This window comes from Doryrhamphus excisus, chromosome 5 (genome assembly GCF_030265055.1).
Source record: "Doryrhamphus excisus isolate RoL2022-K1 chromosome 5, RoL_Dexc_1.0, whole genome shotgun sequence".
In the NCBI taxonomy this organism is placed as follows: domain Eukaryota; kingdom Metazoa; phylum Chordata; class Actinopteri; order Syngnathiformes; family Syngnathidae; genus Doryrhamphus; species Doryrhamphus excisus.
Window position 1 is genome coordinate 8,433,990 of NC_080470.1, and position 18,662 is coordinate 8,452,651.

At 40.1% G+C, this 18,662-nt stretch overlaps 1 protein-coding gene across 1 annotated transcript in view; it reads right to left on the minus strand.

Annotated features, from left to right (window-relative positions):
- The window catches only part of faf1 (Fas (TNFRSF6) associated factor 1), a 68,260-nt gene that overhangs the window by 13,935 nt on the left and 35,663 nt on the right, over positions 1-18,662 (minus strand). The window contains exons 13-17 of the mRNA XM_058072940.1: positions 12,697-12,851; positions 7,178-7,314; positions 6,937-7,025; positions 3,575-3,655; positions 3,141-3,218 (exon numbers count right to left, since the gene is read on the minus strand). Of these exons, the coding sequence (XP_057928923.1) occupies positions 3,141-3,218; positions 3,575-3,655; positions 6,937-7,025; positions 7,178-7,314; positions 12,697-12,851 (540 nt within the window). The remainder of the gene's footprint in view (positions 1-3,140; positions 3,219-3,574; positions 3,656-6,936; positions 7,026-7,177; positions 7,315-12,696; positions 12,852-18,662) is intronic.

Genomic DNA, 18,662 nt, shown 5'->3' on the forward strand with positions numbered 1-18,662 from the left:
TGGAGCCTCCACCTTCGTTCTTTTTTGCAACCCAAACTCCTCCTACCTCCTCTGCTTGTTGTTCCTGTTTGGCCAGCCGGGGAACATATGCTGTGACAACACGCCCCGGCTTTATTTACACACCATAATGCAATTATATTTCATAAGAGTGTACAACAGTAGCTCATTAGCAGCTTCTGGTGTTGGGTGGGCAAGGTGGCGCGTGTGCCGCTCCGCCATCAGCTCCCTCAGGTACAAAAGCTGATGCTGACTGGTGTTAAAGGCCCCCCTTGGGACACACTAACACACACACAAATAACAGATTGCTAGTCTGTGTGTATGACGGTGGACATACTAAATGGAGACAAACAGCCAACCACAGACACAAGCATCATCACCCACACATACAGTGTAGGTAGCGTCCCTACAGAAACCACAACACACGCGTCTGCTTGGGTGTGGAGCTTGGGGCTGCTCCATACAATAACCTGAAGCATCTATCTATTCATCTGGCTCCGCTCTGCTAACCACAGAAAGCAAACAAATGTTGGGTGGCGGTGCACCTGACAGCCATACAACTATATGCTATGCCCTCTCCAAAAGCGGTAAATAGTATAGTATAGAAACCCATACAGAGTGCACCCCCTCCCATCTCTTACTTTCATCTCACTATTCTCTGTACCAAATCATTAATCATTGACAAGAGCTGGTTACTATGTAGCATACATTTCACCTCTCTATTGTCAAAGATTGTCTTTTCCCATTTTGGATAGAGTTCAGAGGAAATTATGTCTCATATTCTAATCTACAATTCATCAAGACTACGGAACTATCCATTATATGAACTTCAACCAAATGGACTGTAACGCCCCCCCCAAAACAAAATCTGAGTGGATTGTTTTTGGTCAATTACGTTGCCACCATTACACGAGATGTCGTTCAATATACTTACCCATGATCAAGAACTCTCTAGTGATGTAACATGTGTTGGGTGCACGGTTTATGTAGAATTAGTTGTAGCAAAATAAGATATGGTAAAGTCGTAAATGAGGAATACTATGGCTGCTGTGATTTGCTTGCAGGCCCATAATAACTATAATTGCATGTATCTTGTTAGGCAAAAAAATGACTGTATTTGAGCTTGATTTCATTTATTAAATTTTGCTTAGATTTCACTTTTTGTAATGTGCAGGTTTTCTTGTCAAATATATTGAAATATAAAGGAACAATAGCTAAAAAAAAGACCACTGGATCATTATTGTTGAGCACATGTTGTCATAGTAATGGTTTTCTGACAAAATGTCAAAAGATTATCACCTATAAAAGACAAAACAAAACACCAATCGTGACAAGTTCAACACCAGTATGTTATGACAAAAGACAAAAGATCACAATAGACAGCATGAGGCTTGGGCCAGGAAATGTGATATAACTGAGGACGTGGTGTCCATTTTAAAAACACACCAGTGTGTGTCTACAGTGAAATAATTAAGACGGCCATCCTGAGACTCTTTGTTGTTTTCTGTTTAACTTAAGTGACAAATCACCTGAGCGAGTTGGGTCACCCAATCCCCATCGGTGCCCCGAGGCTTTGTGCTGCTGAACAAACAGCAATCAGCCCCCACTACACTGTACTACTACGCAGTGGATAATTACATCTGTGCCGTCCTCACAAAATTAGTTTTTCCTGTATGCCTGACAGTGTCTGCCAGTGTGTGTGTGAGCCCTCACTTGGCATACAATTATTGTTTTAAAGTGAATATATGTGTGCACACAAGCCTGTGAGCAAGCCGCAGTCTTTTGTTAACTTTGGCTTCAATATGGGCTTGTGTGCTGTACGAATGAAAAGCAGTTAAAAAGAACAATAACTGTGCAAAGTCAGATAATATCTGCAGGGAAAATGCCTCACTGTAATTAGTCTATGGTGTTCAACTCAAAAGACTGTATGCCACATCATCTCTACTGACTGGCAGGGAACAAAACCACAATCTAATTGGGGCATTGTTATGAACTAAAATGAAGACAGGTTTAAAAATAAAACTTGGCACTAAACAAAGTGCATATGTGAATTGACATTTGACCAGCAATGTCACCCCTCCTAATTTTTTTCAGTTTCTAAGCACACACAAGCTTTCTTTATTGTCAGCTTCAGACAAAATAAACTGTGGAACTCGCATCAATTTATTATTTTGTTAATTTTGTTAATTTCCTTATTTCCAGAGATGCACATTATTTCTTTTCGATATAATAAATTATATATAGCTTTTTATTATTTATTTAAATAAACGTGGATTTGAAAAAATGTACCTGTAGATTTGCCCTACCCAAATATGTCATCACAAAGAGTTCTGTTTCTAGAAATGGCCGTTTATTGTTTAAAAAAAAAAAATCATAGATTAAGCTTATATCTATATTTCCATTATCAGTATCTGCAAGAGCGTGACAAAACGAGGTGACAAAAGCCACCATCTTCTACGATGGTAAATGGCTGGTCATCCAGTGTGGATAGCTTCTTCAATAGCAGTGGCTGTAGCTTTCACCCTATTCACCTGTTGTTCTTGTTTGCAGATACTCTGACAGTCAGTCTACCTTTTATGAACCACCGCTTTTATTTTTAACTTGTCTTGGTGAGTAAATCTGGGACTGTCTGTTCTTTTCGCCATAATACAGGGTTAGTAAGCCGCATTTAGCACTCCTAACACAGCTGTACTGATACCAACAGAATCTTGTCATTGGCTGGACATTGCTCATCTGTTCATCATTGTGTTATTTGTTGTCTGTCCCCTGTACTCATGGAGTTGCATTGCAAATGCTAGAGAATAAACTATGTTTATGTTCATTCATTCATTCATTTTCTACCGCTTTTTCCTCACGAGGGTCGCGGGGGTGCTGGAGCCTATCCCAGCTGACTGCGGGCGAGAGGCGGGGTACACCCTGGACTGGTCGCCAGCCAATCACAGGGCACATATAGACAAACAACCATTCACTCACTATGTTTATGTGTTTATTTCATTTACAGTTCATGTTGGATTTAATTTTGTGTGCTGCATGGATTTGATGTGTGTGGACAATGCTGCAGCAGTGAGCAACCGCACAGGCACCTTAGAGGGAACATTGGTGACCAGAACTGATCATGTTAGATTAGTACGATGAGACACTACCTCCTTCTCTTCCTCCTGTTCTTTTCTCATCTGCTCCAAGCGAACCTGCTCCGCCTCCTCCCGCTCTTGAGCTTCCCTCTGACAAAAAATAATTTTATTACATGCACATCCAAACAATATCTAATATAATCCAAAATAATACAGTATAATCTAGCTAATCCAAATGGCAGAAAATGCTGGCCGTCTTTCCATTCCAACTGACGTGCACTTTAAAAAATTTTAAAAATTGATTATTAAACCATTTCTAATTAATTATTACGCTTACATTTCAGCAGTTCTAAACCTCTGTAAACTGCAACCATAATACAGTGTCAATCATTTTTGTTAGCTTGTGCAATGCCGTGATATTATGGCAATGTCTGTATATCGCCACGCCACGTTTCCCACACAGCCAGGCAGTGACTTAAGTGGATTTATTTTGATTATTATAATACCTTCTTACGGTCAGCCTCTAGGGATAGGCGGTAGGCCTCGTCCTGTTCTCTCTTCACCATCTCTCTGGCCTCACGCTCATCCTATGTAGAGAAGGAAGAGGAGAAAGGGGAAAAAAATCAAAAGACACACACAGACAAAACATCTAAGCCTAGGTACAGGGTGTGGGAGCCAGAAAGAACTGAGTGCAGAATGGCAAGTGTGGTTACATACAAACACCAGGTATGAAAGAGTAGCATCAGAAAGGATTTCACTGTGACCAGCCTGCCATTTGTCAGACTCTGAACCTCTTTTGTTTCCTCATCTCAGTTTCACCATCTCATACTTCTTTTATTCGCATGGCTTCGCTCTTCCTGTTTGTACAGAGGGAAGGGGACCGGCGGCCTTTTTCTTTCTACCTGCTGTGGCTACACAGGGCTTATAAAGACTGGGACTAAATACGGCAGTCTATTGTGTTGACATTAAACAGCCATTACTTTTCTCTTCTCTGAGAGCCCATGCTGTGTGCTTGCCCGGATACGGCAAAGGAGCGGGTGAAGCTAAGAGGTGGGCAAGCAAAAGGACAGTGTGTTTGTATTGTTGTATAGAGTCAGCACATGCAAAGGATACATTTGTGCTATTGGCCTACACAATGGATAAACAGTCAAAAGAAACTGTAAAAGAAGGACAGGCACCAAAACAGGCTACCCCCAATGAACTGGACATGAATCACGCAAACAAACTGCAGTTGTCAAACAAATGAATACAAATAAACTAAATACAGCAGCTTACTTGAATGATTTAATGAACACGAAGACTTTGAAAATTAAGGCAAAATGAATGACCCACATATTACCACTAATAGTTACCTTAGAGCCATGTAATTAGTTGGAATGCACTTTTTAAAAATAAAATCAAGTCGATAACTTCCTCCTCCTCGAGACCGATGCTGATAACAACCACCCATAACCTTTTCTATGTATTATATTTCTAATAGCATTTGACTGTAATCTGTGCACATCTGGAGGTAAAAACGACAAAAATATCACTTTAACAAAACAAAAAAATAGCACCGGCTCATCTTGTCTTATTGAAGGGTTTTTGTAATCTGAAGATTTATTTTTATTTTTTTTAAATCGGGTTATCTGTATGACATCACAATTCCTCATATCCACCCAATAATTATTGTGCATCCCTAACAATTAATCCCATGGGGACGGAAATGAACTCCTACTGTACCCGTTTTAGACATAAAGCTTGCAGATAGCCATTTTCAAAGTGTCAGCCACCTGAGGACCCAGGGACCCAAGAGGCAGTGCAGTGTATCTTGAGAAAAATAAACATTGATTTTGTGCTGCTTCACTGAGGAGTAAAGGAGTCTGCGTGTACTTTAAGTACTCTAATTATAGCCAAGGTGTTTCTTGGGAGAATTGGGCATGAGTTGGAAGCAGGAAACCTGGAGAGAGTTATTTCTAACATCAGTAAAATAAATCATTGAATAAATATTTAGCCCCTTTAAAGCCATTGACCTAATTCAACAGAGGTCTCGCTAGTTAATGCCTACAGTGTCAATTAATGGTCTAGCGACACACCCGAGTACAGTTAATGGGTGTCAAGTGGTTGTAGTATTAAAACACCCATGTCTGGGGAGGTCCAGTCTCTAGCTCATTAGGACTCCTGCTACAATTGCAACAAAGGGACACTCAATGAAGTCAGATTAAATCTCATTGAAAAGTATGGGATAGGAGATGGCTACAAGAACAAGGGTTTGTTATTGACCGAATAATAACCTGTGATATGGACAGGCGGAAACGAGAAGACATTCAATGAGTAGTCTGATGATCAAAACCTACTAAAATAAAACACAGACGACCACTGGAATGATTTCAGTGTTAGTCAGAACTGTTAAGACAGCACGTCTGGCACAAATGTTACTGCGCAAGTAGAATGTGTATGGCCTGAGTGTACGAATGTATGTATGTGTTTGGGATGTGTCAGTGGCCAAGTGGGGAAAATAGAGCAGAAAAATGACCAGCTGATACAATGAGCACACTCACTTGCCCCGGAGATGGGAATAGGTCCTGTCAGGAAGGAGGATATGCTCAATTCCTGTGTTTACTGGTCCTAATGGATAACTACACCGCTGCATTACGCTTTCACAATCACTCAAAATCGACGCGGTCTTCATGTGACATTTTTACAAGTTATTTCCCTGAGGCGGCCTGCACCTGGGTTATTATCTCACTTAAATAGTTCTTCAGAACAACTTTAGTGTACATGTGTGCAGGGATGTGTTTAAAAAAAAAGGTCATAAAGCATTATTCGTGTGTATTAGTATTGACAGTCCCCATTTTATCATATTGTAAGACAATAGAACTTTTGCGTCTTATCTGTCACATGTACGTAGTTTTTAATTACTACTTGCAACCTTGGAATTTATGATTGGGGTTTGCCAAACAAAGCATTGTTGCAATCAGAATGTAATATAATAGCTGTCACTCAATAGTAAGTAAGGTGAGTGAGGAAGCCTTCATAGTGTCTTTGTGTGACCAACTCTTGGCATATCTGTAGTTCAAATTAGCATTGTTGCTCACAGATGTTCACTGTTAACTGTTAATTTGGGGTGACATCTGTCATTTATAGATACAGTAGTCGAAAAAAGCAAACCAACCTGTTAAGTGTGGGAACCTGGCCGGGAATGCAAAAACTTTAAATTATAAACACAGAATGAAGTGAAACAATGTCCCCACATAATTTCGGGTAACATCTTCTGATTTGCCCAAGCATGCTGCTGTTCAGAAAAAAGGCAACACACTTCCTTAAACCTCAGATGTGGGCAGAGGGTCAAACCCGGAAAATATTGTGCACCCTTTTGGAACAGCATCAATATTAAACTAAAACAAGCTATCATGTAGCAACCATTTTTATATGTTTCCAACTAAATGCCACCGAATGGATGCAGCAATCGAGTCACACAGGAAGTGGATTGATAAATAAATTGGTGCAATATATACATGGGCCTAAGCACTGGGTCACTCACTGACACAGCAATGATGAGTTTTGCTAATCCCAAATGTGTTAGATGTGGTTGAGCTTGGGGCTCTCAGGTTCTTCCAAACTACCTAAGCCAATGTGCGCTGAAGCAGTCATGCTAGAAACTTCCACAAATTAAATATGGTAAAGTTGGCATGCTAAATTAGATTTCACATTTACCCAATCCATGACTGACTAATTAATTAAGAAGTGTTTCCGAAAACCTCTGGCTAGTACAAAAACATTTCCTCCTGGCATTGGACTCACCAAAAGAATCATTCGTCCAAGCAAAGGAAACAAACATTAAATGTCTGTGCAAAAGCATTTATAGAACCCCCCAGCGTTTCCTTACCTCATCTTTAATGTCCTCTTGTTGTTGTGCTGTGAAGATTTCCAGTGCACCCATTAACCTCATCATTAGCTCATCAACTGCAGTATTACCTGCGGGTTAAAGAGTAACGATAATGGTGAAAAAGCTTCAGCCCAAAGTAAAGAAAATTTCAGTTCATCAAAGTTTGTTTATATATTCTGTATCTGTATTATATGGATTCAATCTCTCTCGGCTACAAAAATGACCACAACTTCATATTTACCTTGAATAACATTTAGAACTTCATTGGAAGTGCGTTTTCCCATGACTATAAGGAGCAGAGGAAATTGGTCAGTCTTGTATGTGCGTATAGTCTGTGTCACCACACTGCCAAAATGTCTCGTGCACATGGTGAGTAGCCTGAAAAACACAAAGACAAAACAATATGCTATTTATTATTCTTTCCATTTTATTTGTGATAATTTACTCTGCTGATCAACACAGAAAACCAATGATGTATATGAAAACTACAACTTACTAGCATACACACACACAGAAAATGCAAGTACACTCTACACACAATACAAAGGTACACACAACTGGTGGCATTAGGGACTTTAAAACCAATTCCACTTTTTCTTATTCCATCAGAGTGACATGCAATCTCAATTGGGTGAATTAGTATGCCTCCCCAGGCTCCCAGAATTGATAGGGTAAGAGAGGATTTCTTATTCCATTACAAAGAGGGAAGTTTTTAAATTAACATTTCCAGAAGGGAAAAGGGTAGCAGGCAGGCGAGCCACCAAGCTCCCTCTAAATGTCATAATATTAATGAATTGCTATGGACTGAATGCAAATATAGATTAGTTTTTTTCCTCCTGCCTTTTAATAAGATCTACTTTAATAACTGGCTAATAAAATAGAAGTGAGTAATGGAATGGATAGCAGGACAGTGGGTCAGATGAGGGAGATGAAGAAATCTGTGTGGGAGGGGTTGTGGCTCATTAAAACATGAAGTCAAACCAGAGCGTTAGTTACAGGCTTCACAAACGGTGCAACAAAATCCCTCCTTTTTTTGTTTTTTTTAAGCACGAGTCCCCCAAACACTGGTTCGTAAGTACTTTTAAAGCAAGTGTCCCCAACCATTGGACCACAATTTATAGTAGTAATAATAATAATAATAATAAATTTTTGGTAATTGTTTTAGAAATAATTACACTGACTTAAATGTAAATGTAAATTCATTTTGGAAATAAAGGAATTTAATTTATTTGAAAATTAATATAAAATGTTTTTACACTAATTAAAAGGTTAAAGGTTCCCTGACATCATCTTTGCTTAAAAATATTTTATATTGTTTTTAATTATGGGACTCAAATCGGCCAATCACTGGTGGCAGAAATGGAAATGAAGAGACGGACTACGGACAGCATAAAAAAAATCCCAGACCACTGAAGATAATGGGACACAAGAAGACAACCCAGATGATGACAGCAGCTACTGAAAATATGGTTTTGTTGCTTCCATACTAATGTGACAAACCATGTGTGTGTTCGATGTGTGTGGGGAGAAGTTGGTTGTTTGGATGCTATAAAAACAGCCACACACATTAAACCCCCCATTATAATTTTCTCTGTGGAAAACAAACTCTAGGCATGTACTGATGGTGAGTGTTCATTATGTTGATTTAATTTGATGTTGTGTTTGTTTTATTAGTAAATGACAATAACATTAGATTGCTATAAGGTCTGTCACGAGTGCCCTAATGGACTGATTGATCAGGAGGAACTATTTATGAAATTGATTGGAGATGTGAATCACAAAAAATCTCCCCAAACACTGAACACCAAGTGCCCGCATTTGGCAATTGAAGAAGGGTATCTAAATCCTGCTGATCATTTTGCCCTGACACTTTTCCCTGTTTAGCCCACAGCCGGGACAGATCATAACAATAGCCTGTGAGGAAACTCTAACCTGTAATGAAAGACCAGCAAACAATGGACACTAACTTGAAGGGTAACTCAATCTAAAATCTCCCATAGAGCACAAGAAAACCTGCTTTTGTCAGCCATATCCAAGTCAGGCCAACAACAAAATCATCAAAATGTAGTAAAATGGAAATCAGATACGTATTATGGTCCATCCACAGGGTCTGAAAATTGAGTTTTTCCTATGCTTTAAATATACATTTAGGGCATGTGAGAGATTTGTTTGCTCTTGTAGTTCAACTGAAAGGATTTGTTTTTGTTTTTGCAGTTTTCCCTGAAGGTGTTTGATGGGGTGGAGGTTGGACTCTGGAGTTTGTCCCCACCAAACTCATTAACATGCTGAAACAGAAACAGTACAGAATTGTATGAAATGCCTTGGTAAGGTGAAGAAATAAGGAAAAAATAAGGAGTTGTGCTAGTGTATGACTGAGCAACGTTTCATTCAGCCATAACATAACACGGCGAAGAATGTAGCTTGGACTGCACCAGTCCTTTTTAAAACCTTGAGGGCAGAAGACACCTGCACAAAGCCGATGCAAGTTCAAGCCTTGGCTCTGATGACAAACATGATTGGCAGCTTCCAATTTGTCATCCATCTCCGTCTACTGCTGCACATCCAGACAGTTAAAACAGTTAATGTTTCCCTGCAATGTCACCTTGCATGTCTTCCCATCAATGTGATGAGTGATCATTTGTGTAGACGAGGTCGCACCTGCCATGGGCTTCACTGAGCAACTGACGACTCTGGCTGGTACAGTAGTAACACTGCGGGGAATATTTCTGACAGCCACTTGTACCGCAATTGGTATGAGAACTGGTTACTCCGACAGCTTACCGTGGCATAAGCACATTGTTTCCGAAGGAACACAGACTTAATTTGAAAATGACAAGTTTGTTCTTTGTCTAGACAAGTTATGGTTTCAGGAAGGAGGACGTCAGGGGGAGAAGTCAAGCAAGAGAAAGATGGGTTGTATTTTTGAAACGCCATAAACGAACAAGGCTATCATTCGCTTAGTAGAAATACTGTAGCTCAAGTTCTCATTTTATACCAGGATGATAACGTGTGCAACCAAATTCATGCTATTATTTGACTATTGGTACTGGAAGCGGCAAGAAACTACTGCAAAAGTAATGAAAGATTTCAGGATAGAATTCTAACTACACTAATAATTTCATTGTGTTGATCCACTCATAAGTGTCAATATTTGTCATGTGCCAGGACACTGCAGCACTTGTACACTGTATCAAACTAAATTCCCACGGGCAAAAATTACACCGACACCCAATCAGCAAAACTGCACTTATGCATAATTAATCTTTTAACTGGGTAGCCTGAGAGAATACAGAGTGAAGTAAAAGATGCATTCCAACATCAGCAGGATTGTCACACACACATACACAGCACAAGTGTGTGAGTGATGCCAATCAGCAGTCACTCTGGATCAACTTAGGAGCGTGAGAATGCTGAGGCACCATGAATGTGAGAGTGAGCGAGTATGCATATGTGCACGCATGCGTTAGCAGCAAAGCTGTGACTGGCTGTGTGCGATGAAAAGCTCCAGATGTTGCCTGCCTTTAATGTGCAATAAAAAGGCTCAGCTGGGGCAAAAAGCAAAGGAGGCCAATGGGGAGAGAGAAAGGAGAGCGGAATGAAGGAAGGAGGGACTTTTCTTAAAAGAAATAATGGAGGGGTGAGGTCAGGGTGTGAGTCTTTCTTAAACGGCTCCTACCAGAGGGCAGGCTTAACTCCTGGGGTTCTCTGGAGAGGGAAAATGTTCGGGTAGTGGGATACTCAAAATGAAAATGAGGACAGTTGAGAAGTTTACTGGCAGTTCCATCTGTATCTCCTTCTTAACCGCTCAATATGTGAATGAGGAGTGTGACAATATATCGACTCAACTTAAACTATTGCAATATTTAAAAGGGGACTTTTTTCAACTTTTTGGACCTATAAATTTTGTTATAATGACATTTCTGCATTTGGAAGTGAGCCCTGATAGAGGTTTGGGATGGCTCTGCACACTCGGTTTTACTGACGTCAATGCGACCTGGACCCCCTTATATAACACGGACCTACATATTCGGAAGTCCTCAGGAGTGTGACAAATCACAGCGGAGTGGGCATACCTAGCGGAGGGTCCGGGGAGGAGTCATTAAACAGTCATTAGCTTGGAAGCAGGAAGTCCATGGAGACACTTTATATAAAGAGGTGCGAAATCTTGAAGATCTAGAAAGCTTTCTGTGCTGGTTTTTGTGTGTAGATGCGCTATAGGAGTCCTAAAAAGGTCTGACCATTCCAGGGTCTACCCTGCCTCTCGCCCGAGGTCAGCTGGGATAAGTTCCAACATACCACTGCGACTCTTGAGGATAGGCGGCATAGAAAATGGCTGTATGGAATTCCATGTTTTTGGCCACAATTCCATTAACATGGAAATTATAGGGCCCTAGTTGTACTGAAAATTGTGATACTTGATAGAATATTGATGTAATGAATTGGTCTTCAAATCCTGTGTCTGACTTGTTTGCAACTTCAATATCTATATTAACAAGTACAAAAAATAACTAAAAATGTCATTTGGGATAATGCCAACACAGTTTTCATTTGTTTTGACTTGATGTTGAGTAAGTAGTGTGGGTCAACTTTCAGTGAAAAAAAGTAGTAGTCTGGTAGACGCACCTGTTGAATTAGCAATACAAAATAACTCTCCAACTCATTGGTGTCAACTTAATAAAGATGTTCAAGAGACTCCTTTTTCTCCCACAGGCCCTCTATTCAGATAGCTTAGAACAAGATTGCCCAGTGAGGGGCCTCACAATGCAAACATTGTTATACTCTTTTCAAGAAAACAAAATGAAGGGAGGACCAGTGGACTTAAAATACACAGCATTTGAGCAAATGGACTGGAGAGGTACACCACGAAAGTGAATATTTTTGGGAAAATGTCATTTTTCTTCATACTTTTTCTACATTACCTTGCTATTTACGGGTGGGGGGGAAGTAGGTCTTCTGTATAGGACCTAATATGAACAGGATATTCAAGGCAAAAACACTCAACTAGTAGAAAAAATACCCTCTTTATTAACTACCCATCAGTATTCATTTGGGGGGGGGGGCACCTTGCGACGATATTATTCATTTTGTGCTGTTCGTGCAGAAGGCAGGATTGGAGCAACACATGAGGTGCTCTACGCACACTAAAACCTTGCAATCCAACCTGCCTCGGCATTCCCAGCATCACTCGCTCGTGATGTGTTTTTTTTCCATCATAGTTCAACACATGGCGCTGTGTTAATGTCCAAGCAGAAGCTGTATTGATTGTACATTTCATCAAGATGTTTTTGGTACCCCTATGCATCACAGGAACCATATTTCTTTTAGAGTACACTACAATCTGCAATCTATCTTAAATGTCCTTTTATAACTACACGTTAACATAGTTTTAACTTTAACTCATTTTTAGTTTTTGCTTCCATTTGTGGGGAAAAAGGGCAACAGTTAAAAGCATCATGTTAAGATCCCACATGCATAAGTTATAAAACATTTCAAAATGTAGATGCTTTGTTTTGTGACTCAGTTAAATACAAATGTCCTTAAATAAAAAAGACCTATTTTGTGTCATTTTAGTTTTCTTAAAACAAATTTTACATAACCCGTTACATATAACCGTTACCGAGTAACTTATATTTTGAAGTGAACAAAAGTATATCCGCAAAAATGTGACATTGCAACGTAGCCATTTCCTAGAACACAACAGTCCATTTCTATTAGTAACAAGACATAACTCTGAAACAAAAACAGATGTCATGTTGGTACCTGGCTTTATTAGCTTCTTTAGTGACGTCCCAGGCCCATGTGATGAAGTTCTGGCTCAGAAAGGAGACAATGGAGTCAGCGCACATCATGTGGGAACAGAAGACGTTGCTGAGGACACTGTCGTCGTTATGGAGGTAGATGGCCAGCAGCTTTCTCTGTAGAGGAGACACAATTTATTAAATAAATTGTTTGCATATTGATCTGTAGTATGGCATGAACATGAAATGACACAAGAGACGAGCAGGTGAAGAGCCTGGATGACTTCCGTGAGCAAAAAAAAAAAAAGGGCCACCGCTGGTAAATACCACACGCAATCAAGTGGAGAGTGGTGTAAATAAAAGCTCTCTAGGAGGCATCAAAGATATGGAGAAAACAAAACAGACAAATCACTCTATTTATTTTACACCAAATGCCAGCAGCCTGCTCAGGTTAGTAGCGGCAGGGCCAGACAATATTGACGAAACTCCAAATCCAAGTATATTGACACCATGGTATAAGCCGGGCAGATTCTCCCTCCTGACTAACTAATTAAAAAACAAACACACCCACAAGCATAAAAGGTTCCAGAGGACGATGTTGGAAATAATGCTTTCTAAATTACATGTCACGTCTCTTGAAATAAAAAGAACAAATAGGGGGGAAAAAAAACTCAGCTTGGTTCATTTTTGTGACAGGGCAAGTCAGGAAAAGTATTCTAGGCTGTTACGTACAGCAAAAAAATAAAATCATACACACAAAAAAACCCAAGATGTTTTAAGTGAAGGAGTGTGAGAGACTCAAGTTGTGCTATACTGTGGCCTGTGTAGAGCAGGAATGGGAGAGCACTGCTGTATTTGCTCAACGATTAGAGCTTTAGAATAATCTCCAGGGCTCCTAGAGAGAAGCTGGGTACTCATTCAACGGGCCGATTCAACGGCCTGAAAAGATTAAACACTCATGCTGAGAAGACAAGAAAATTCAGTCTTGAGAAAAGAATGACTGAGAGGGGAGGGAGGACTTTTACTACATGGAAAAAAAAGAAGAAAAAAAACAACCCAATACACGCTCAACACGCAGTCATCCCAACACATACACAAACTGCGTTGCACCCACCGGAGCTAAGGACTCAACACTCGCACACATGCATGCTCAATTAGAGCAAGTGTAAAGACTAATCAAAGTGGGGATCTGGGCCAACTGAACTCCTTCATCTTCCTTAAACTGTCTGTACCCCTCTGTTCTCCAGCCGCTTTCAAGTTGGACCTTTTGTGTCGCCTGTCTTAGCAGGGAGGAGCAAATCCCTGTTCAGCTAAATTACTAGGTCCAACCTGAGCTAGATACTGACCCCATAGCCTTTCCTCACACCTGCTCACCTAAATCTGAACTGGCTTTGTGTGTGTGTGCATGTGCGCAGGTGCATGTGTGCGTCCTTGAGTGCGAGAGCCAGAGGTTGAAAATTAGCAGTCAATGTTCCACAGACTGATAGGGGTGTCGATAAATTTGGCACAAAGTTTGTTTGTTTTGAAGAAAAAGTAATGTCATTGCGAACACTTATTTTGAAGGCTGACACCACACACACATGAATTTTTTTTTTATTCTCTACCTCCTGGGTACAACAAAAAGTTTATGTCTATAAGAAAATAGCTTCATTAAATGTCCTGTTTCAAGACCGCTGAAATGACACAAGCCAAGAAGTTCAGTCTGTCCTGTGTACACACAATTTGAGTTTCGGAAAGGCTTTTGCCTTGGGAGTTTCCAAAAAGATACCTTTTAATGACTAAAACCACTCCCATAAAGCCTTGATTACTACGAGGGGTTATTCCACGTTTAAACAACAATAGAGAATAGAGAGTTAATGACTATAAACTTTTAAGATTTGCATTACTCTCATAACTTGAATTCTTCACACATATATGCACTCCTGAACCAAACTTTACGACCTGAAGAAATTGACATGTACTGTATTTGCATTTTGCACTGGGTCGACCCAAATTAAGTGTCTTACTGATGCTGAGTGCAGCCCAAAAAACGTAAGACGGCATCTGCGAGAGAAGGGTTTAAGATTGAGCTTCATGTTGTGCAGCAATATCAATTGGCGGCTGGCTATGTAGAGACTACATATTACTTAATGATGAAGTACAATAAAAAAAGGATATTCTGTAATATTTGGTTTCAATATTGGCACTGTTGAAAAAGGCTTTTTCTCATGACCTTTTTTGCCCAGTAAAGTACAAATTCAAATCAACACAACAACAGTTGGACAAGCTTGGCTTGCAATTATTGAAAAATAACTTGGTGATGGTGATGACTGGTGGCTATTACATATCTAACTGCACAGGCTGGACTGGATTATCCTGCTAATACCACCACCACTTGCCAGACACTAAAATATATATAGAGAGATAAATCATACAACAACCATGTGGTGCGAGGAGGGAGTGAATGGTCCATAACCGGCAACAGATAAGAATCAGGTGTTAGGCAGGATTATAAAATAAATATATTGTTTTGTAGGGGTCTTTAAAGTTGTCAAGAGGTCAGGAAGTTGAGACAGCACCTGGTTTAATGAAGAAGCCCATATTCAGAGGCTTGATATCTAAGCGACTAAAGGAGGGACCCACACAGGGAAGGGAGTCCAGATAGTGATTGTAGTACAGATGGCAGCTCAGTCTGGAAAAGCAAACACTTCAAAATGAAGAGCTCAAATGACTGCTCTAATGACCTTGCATACACGGTGGGAAAACACAAAGAGATCAATGACCAGTCGCACAAGAGGCTGGCTGAAAACATTTCATGGAAACATCGTCAACTTTTAATCTCGCTCTAAATCTATGCAAGTTGCCTAATCCTGCTGTAGTTAAAACTGAGATGGTATCTTTGCAACGTCTTAGCCTCTGATGGTCGGGGGATAACTAGTGAGTACATTGAAAAAAATGAATTGAAATGTTAATATATTCAAGATTAAAATTCATTAATTAATCGTATTCTTTGGTTTTTTCAAGTGCAGTTAATGAATGACAAGTGAACAGATTGATATTCATGTGTCAATACGCCAGATGCCATCCAGGTTGTGCTCTTGCCTCTTGACTCTGAGAGGCTATTGCTGGGTTTAAAAGCAGATACTTGGCAGTGATAAATCCCTGAACTCCCCACTCCAGCGAGCTATGAATTTTGATGTGTCTGTGTGTGGCAGGCAGCAAAGGACAGGCGTGCAGAGGAGAGTGGGGTTAGAGTGATTAACCGCTGCGTTGATGTGGATTTAGTGAGGATCGTGGTTAGTGATGGGTGGCCTATCACACTCTGTACGCTCTGACTAACTGCTGATCCTCAAGAGGGCTCAGCACAGCTCAGCGGCCCAAAGCATTTTCATTAAGGATGGATTGAGTCCATCTCCAAAGACACCCCCCCCACACACACACATATCCACACCTTCAGAAACACTTCATCAAATGTAGTGTTTTGCTTAGTGATTAGCCTTTCCCAGGCTTTGAGAGAATGCGACTGATTTCTCTGTTTATAAAGTGGCTGTGTATCACCCCGTTCAGACCAATCTGCCCAATTCCAATATACACCCAATGAAGACCTTCTGAAAAATGAGGTCCCTTTTCAAATGAAGGCAAAGACTAAGACGGCTGGATGGTATGAAGAAGCAATCATGATCATACGTTACTGTTTCATGACACCATGCCACAGAAGGTCTTTTTAGGCCTGATGTCACAGATGGTTGTGACAAAACGTGCCGAAAAGGCAAAACATCGAGCAGCTCAAAAAGCTTCTGTTTTCTTGCAATATTTTTTGCACATTTCCCAAAGCCACTCTAACCACTGCACAGTTGGCAGGATAAATTAAATCAAGCTCCCCGGACTACAAGAAAATACAGTGAAAATGGTTTTGCCCCTAAGTGGTGATGAGCTCCACTTAGAAAGAGAACGCCAGGGAGAAGGCGGCAATTGTACTGGTTTATGAGAAAGGATCAGCTGAGAAGCAATTGTAATAACAAGTTCCTCAAGTTGAATTCTGTTTCATGCTGTCTGTCACCATCTTTACATCTGTCTGTCCTGTGTGACTCTTAACCCCCCTACTTTTATCTCTAGATTTCTCTTTTATGTCTTTCCCAGCCTCCCTTCCCTTGTTCGCTTGCTGGTTGTGCACAGGGTGATCTGAACTCCCCTAACATCTTGCTGTGTCCTCACAGTCTAATAAGACTGTAATCCACACAAGCTGTCAGTTGATACGAGCATCCTTAAAAGGACAAAAGAAGGAAAACACAAGGACAGCTATAAATAAACCTCTGCAGTCAGGGTGAACATTTGAATGGCTTTTGTCAAATTATAGCAGTTGCCACACAACCCGATACAAGATATAGATGACCAACAACGCATTGTTAAACTCTGAAACAAATACTCTTTCTGTAACATACAGTATGTTTATGTTTGACAAATGATACCTACTAAGTATGCATGTTGGCCACCAATTGTTGTGTACTTCTGTTGTTTATAGAATGACACAAAGTCAGTTTAATGAGCTTTTAAAACTTGGTTGCTATGATGAAAGAGAATGTGTGACAAGATTGCAAGGCTTCAAAAAGTCTCTCAGTACTTTTCCTCCTTAGCGCTCCTATTGTGTATACCAAATTAATTTGTGTGAAAATGGCCAAGCAGGCTGCAACTGCATCAGACATTACATTTCAACATTACAGAGTTGAAATTAAATGGAGGATTCAAAACGGATTTGCAGCGTAATTCACTCAAATGGAGAAGCACACAATAATATATGCATTTTTGAAGAAGCTTGTTTCATTATTCTGTAACAAAAGAACAATAAAACAGGCAGTAGACACTCGTCTTCACTTAAATGTTTCAGATCATCAACCAAATTTAAATATTAGTGATGACAACTCAACACGCAGTTTTATTTTTTAACATGCAATTTTTATTATGAACAGAGAGTCTCTGTGGACAAATTGAAGATTTTTGGGTTTTTTTTTTAATTTAGGTCATGCCACAGCATCTCAGTAGGAGTCTGGTCAGGACTTTGACTTAGCCACTCCAAAGTGGTCCTTTTGCTTCTCTTCAGACATTCAGAGGTGGACTTGCTGGTGTGTTTAGGACCATTGTCCTGCCGCAGAACCCCACGTTAGTCAGACATTCTCCTTTTTTTGGGTTATTTTTTGGTAGACAACATGTCACACACAGCATGTACTCCAGGTCCAGCAAAACAACAGCTCCAGATCATCACACATCCACCACAATATTGTAATGTTGGTGTGATGTTCTTTTTCTGTTGTCCTGTGTTACACCTTCCAAAAAGTTCAACTTTTGTTTTGTCAGACCAGAGTATTTTCCCAAAGGTCTTTGGGATCATCAAGATGTTTTCTGGCAAAACTGTGACTAGCCTTAATGTTGTTTTTGTTCAGCAGTGGTATTGTCTGCCGTGGGACTCTGCCGTGCAGGCCGTTTTTGGTTTTCCTATGATGGATTCATGAACACTGACTTTAACAGAGGAAGGTGAGGTCTTTGTGGGTCTTTGTGACCACTTGGATGAGTTTGGTTGCACTCTTGGTGTAATTTTGGTTGGCCAATCACTCCTGGGAAGGTTCATGCTCCATGTTTTCGCCATTTGTGGATAAAGGCTCTCACTGTGGTTTGCTGGAGTCCCAAAGCCCTTAGAAATGGCTGTATAACCTTTTCCACACTGATATGTCTCAATAAATCTGTTATGTTTTAACAGGCCCATGTAGGTTTTGATTTTTTTTTTGCAATAAAAAAAAACTCAAATTTTTTTTGTTCTGTTGTTACTTAGTTTGATGATCTTAACATTTAAGTGTGACAAACATACACACACACAGACTTATATACTACATACAGTATATAGAGAAATGTCTCTCCCAGAGAGAGCTTTATTGTTTAACGCAGTCAACTTTGGAGGCTGCATTTTACAAATGCAACTTACATTACCTCACAAAAATTAAAGCTATTCAGTCAGGT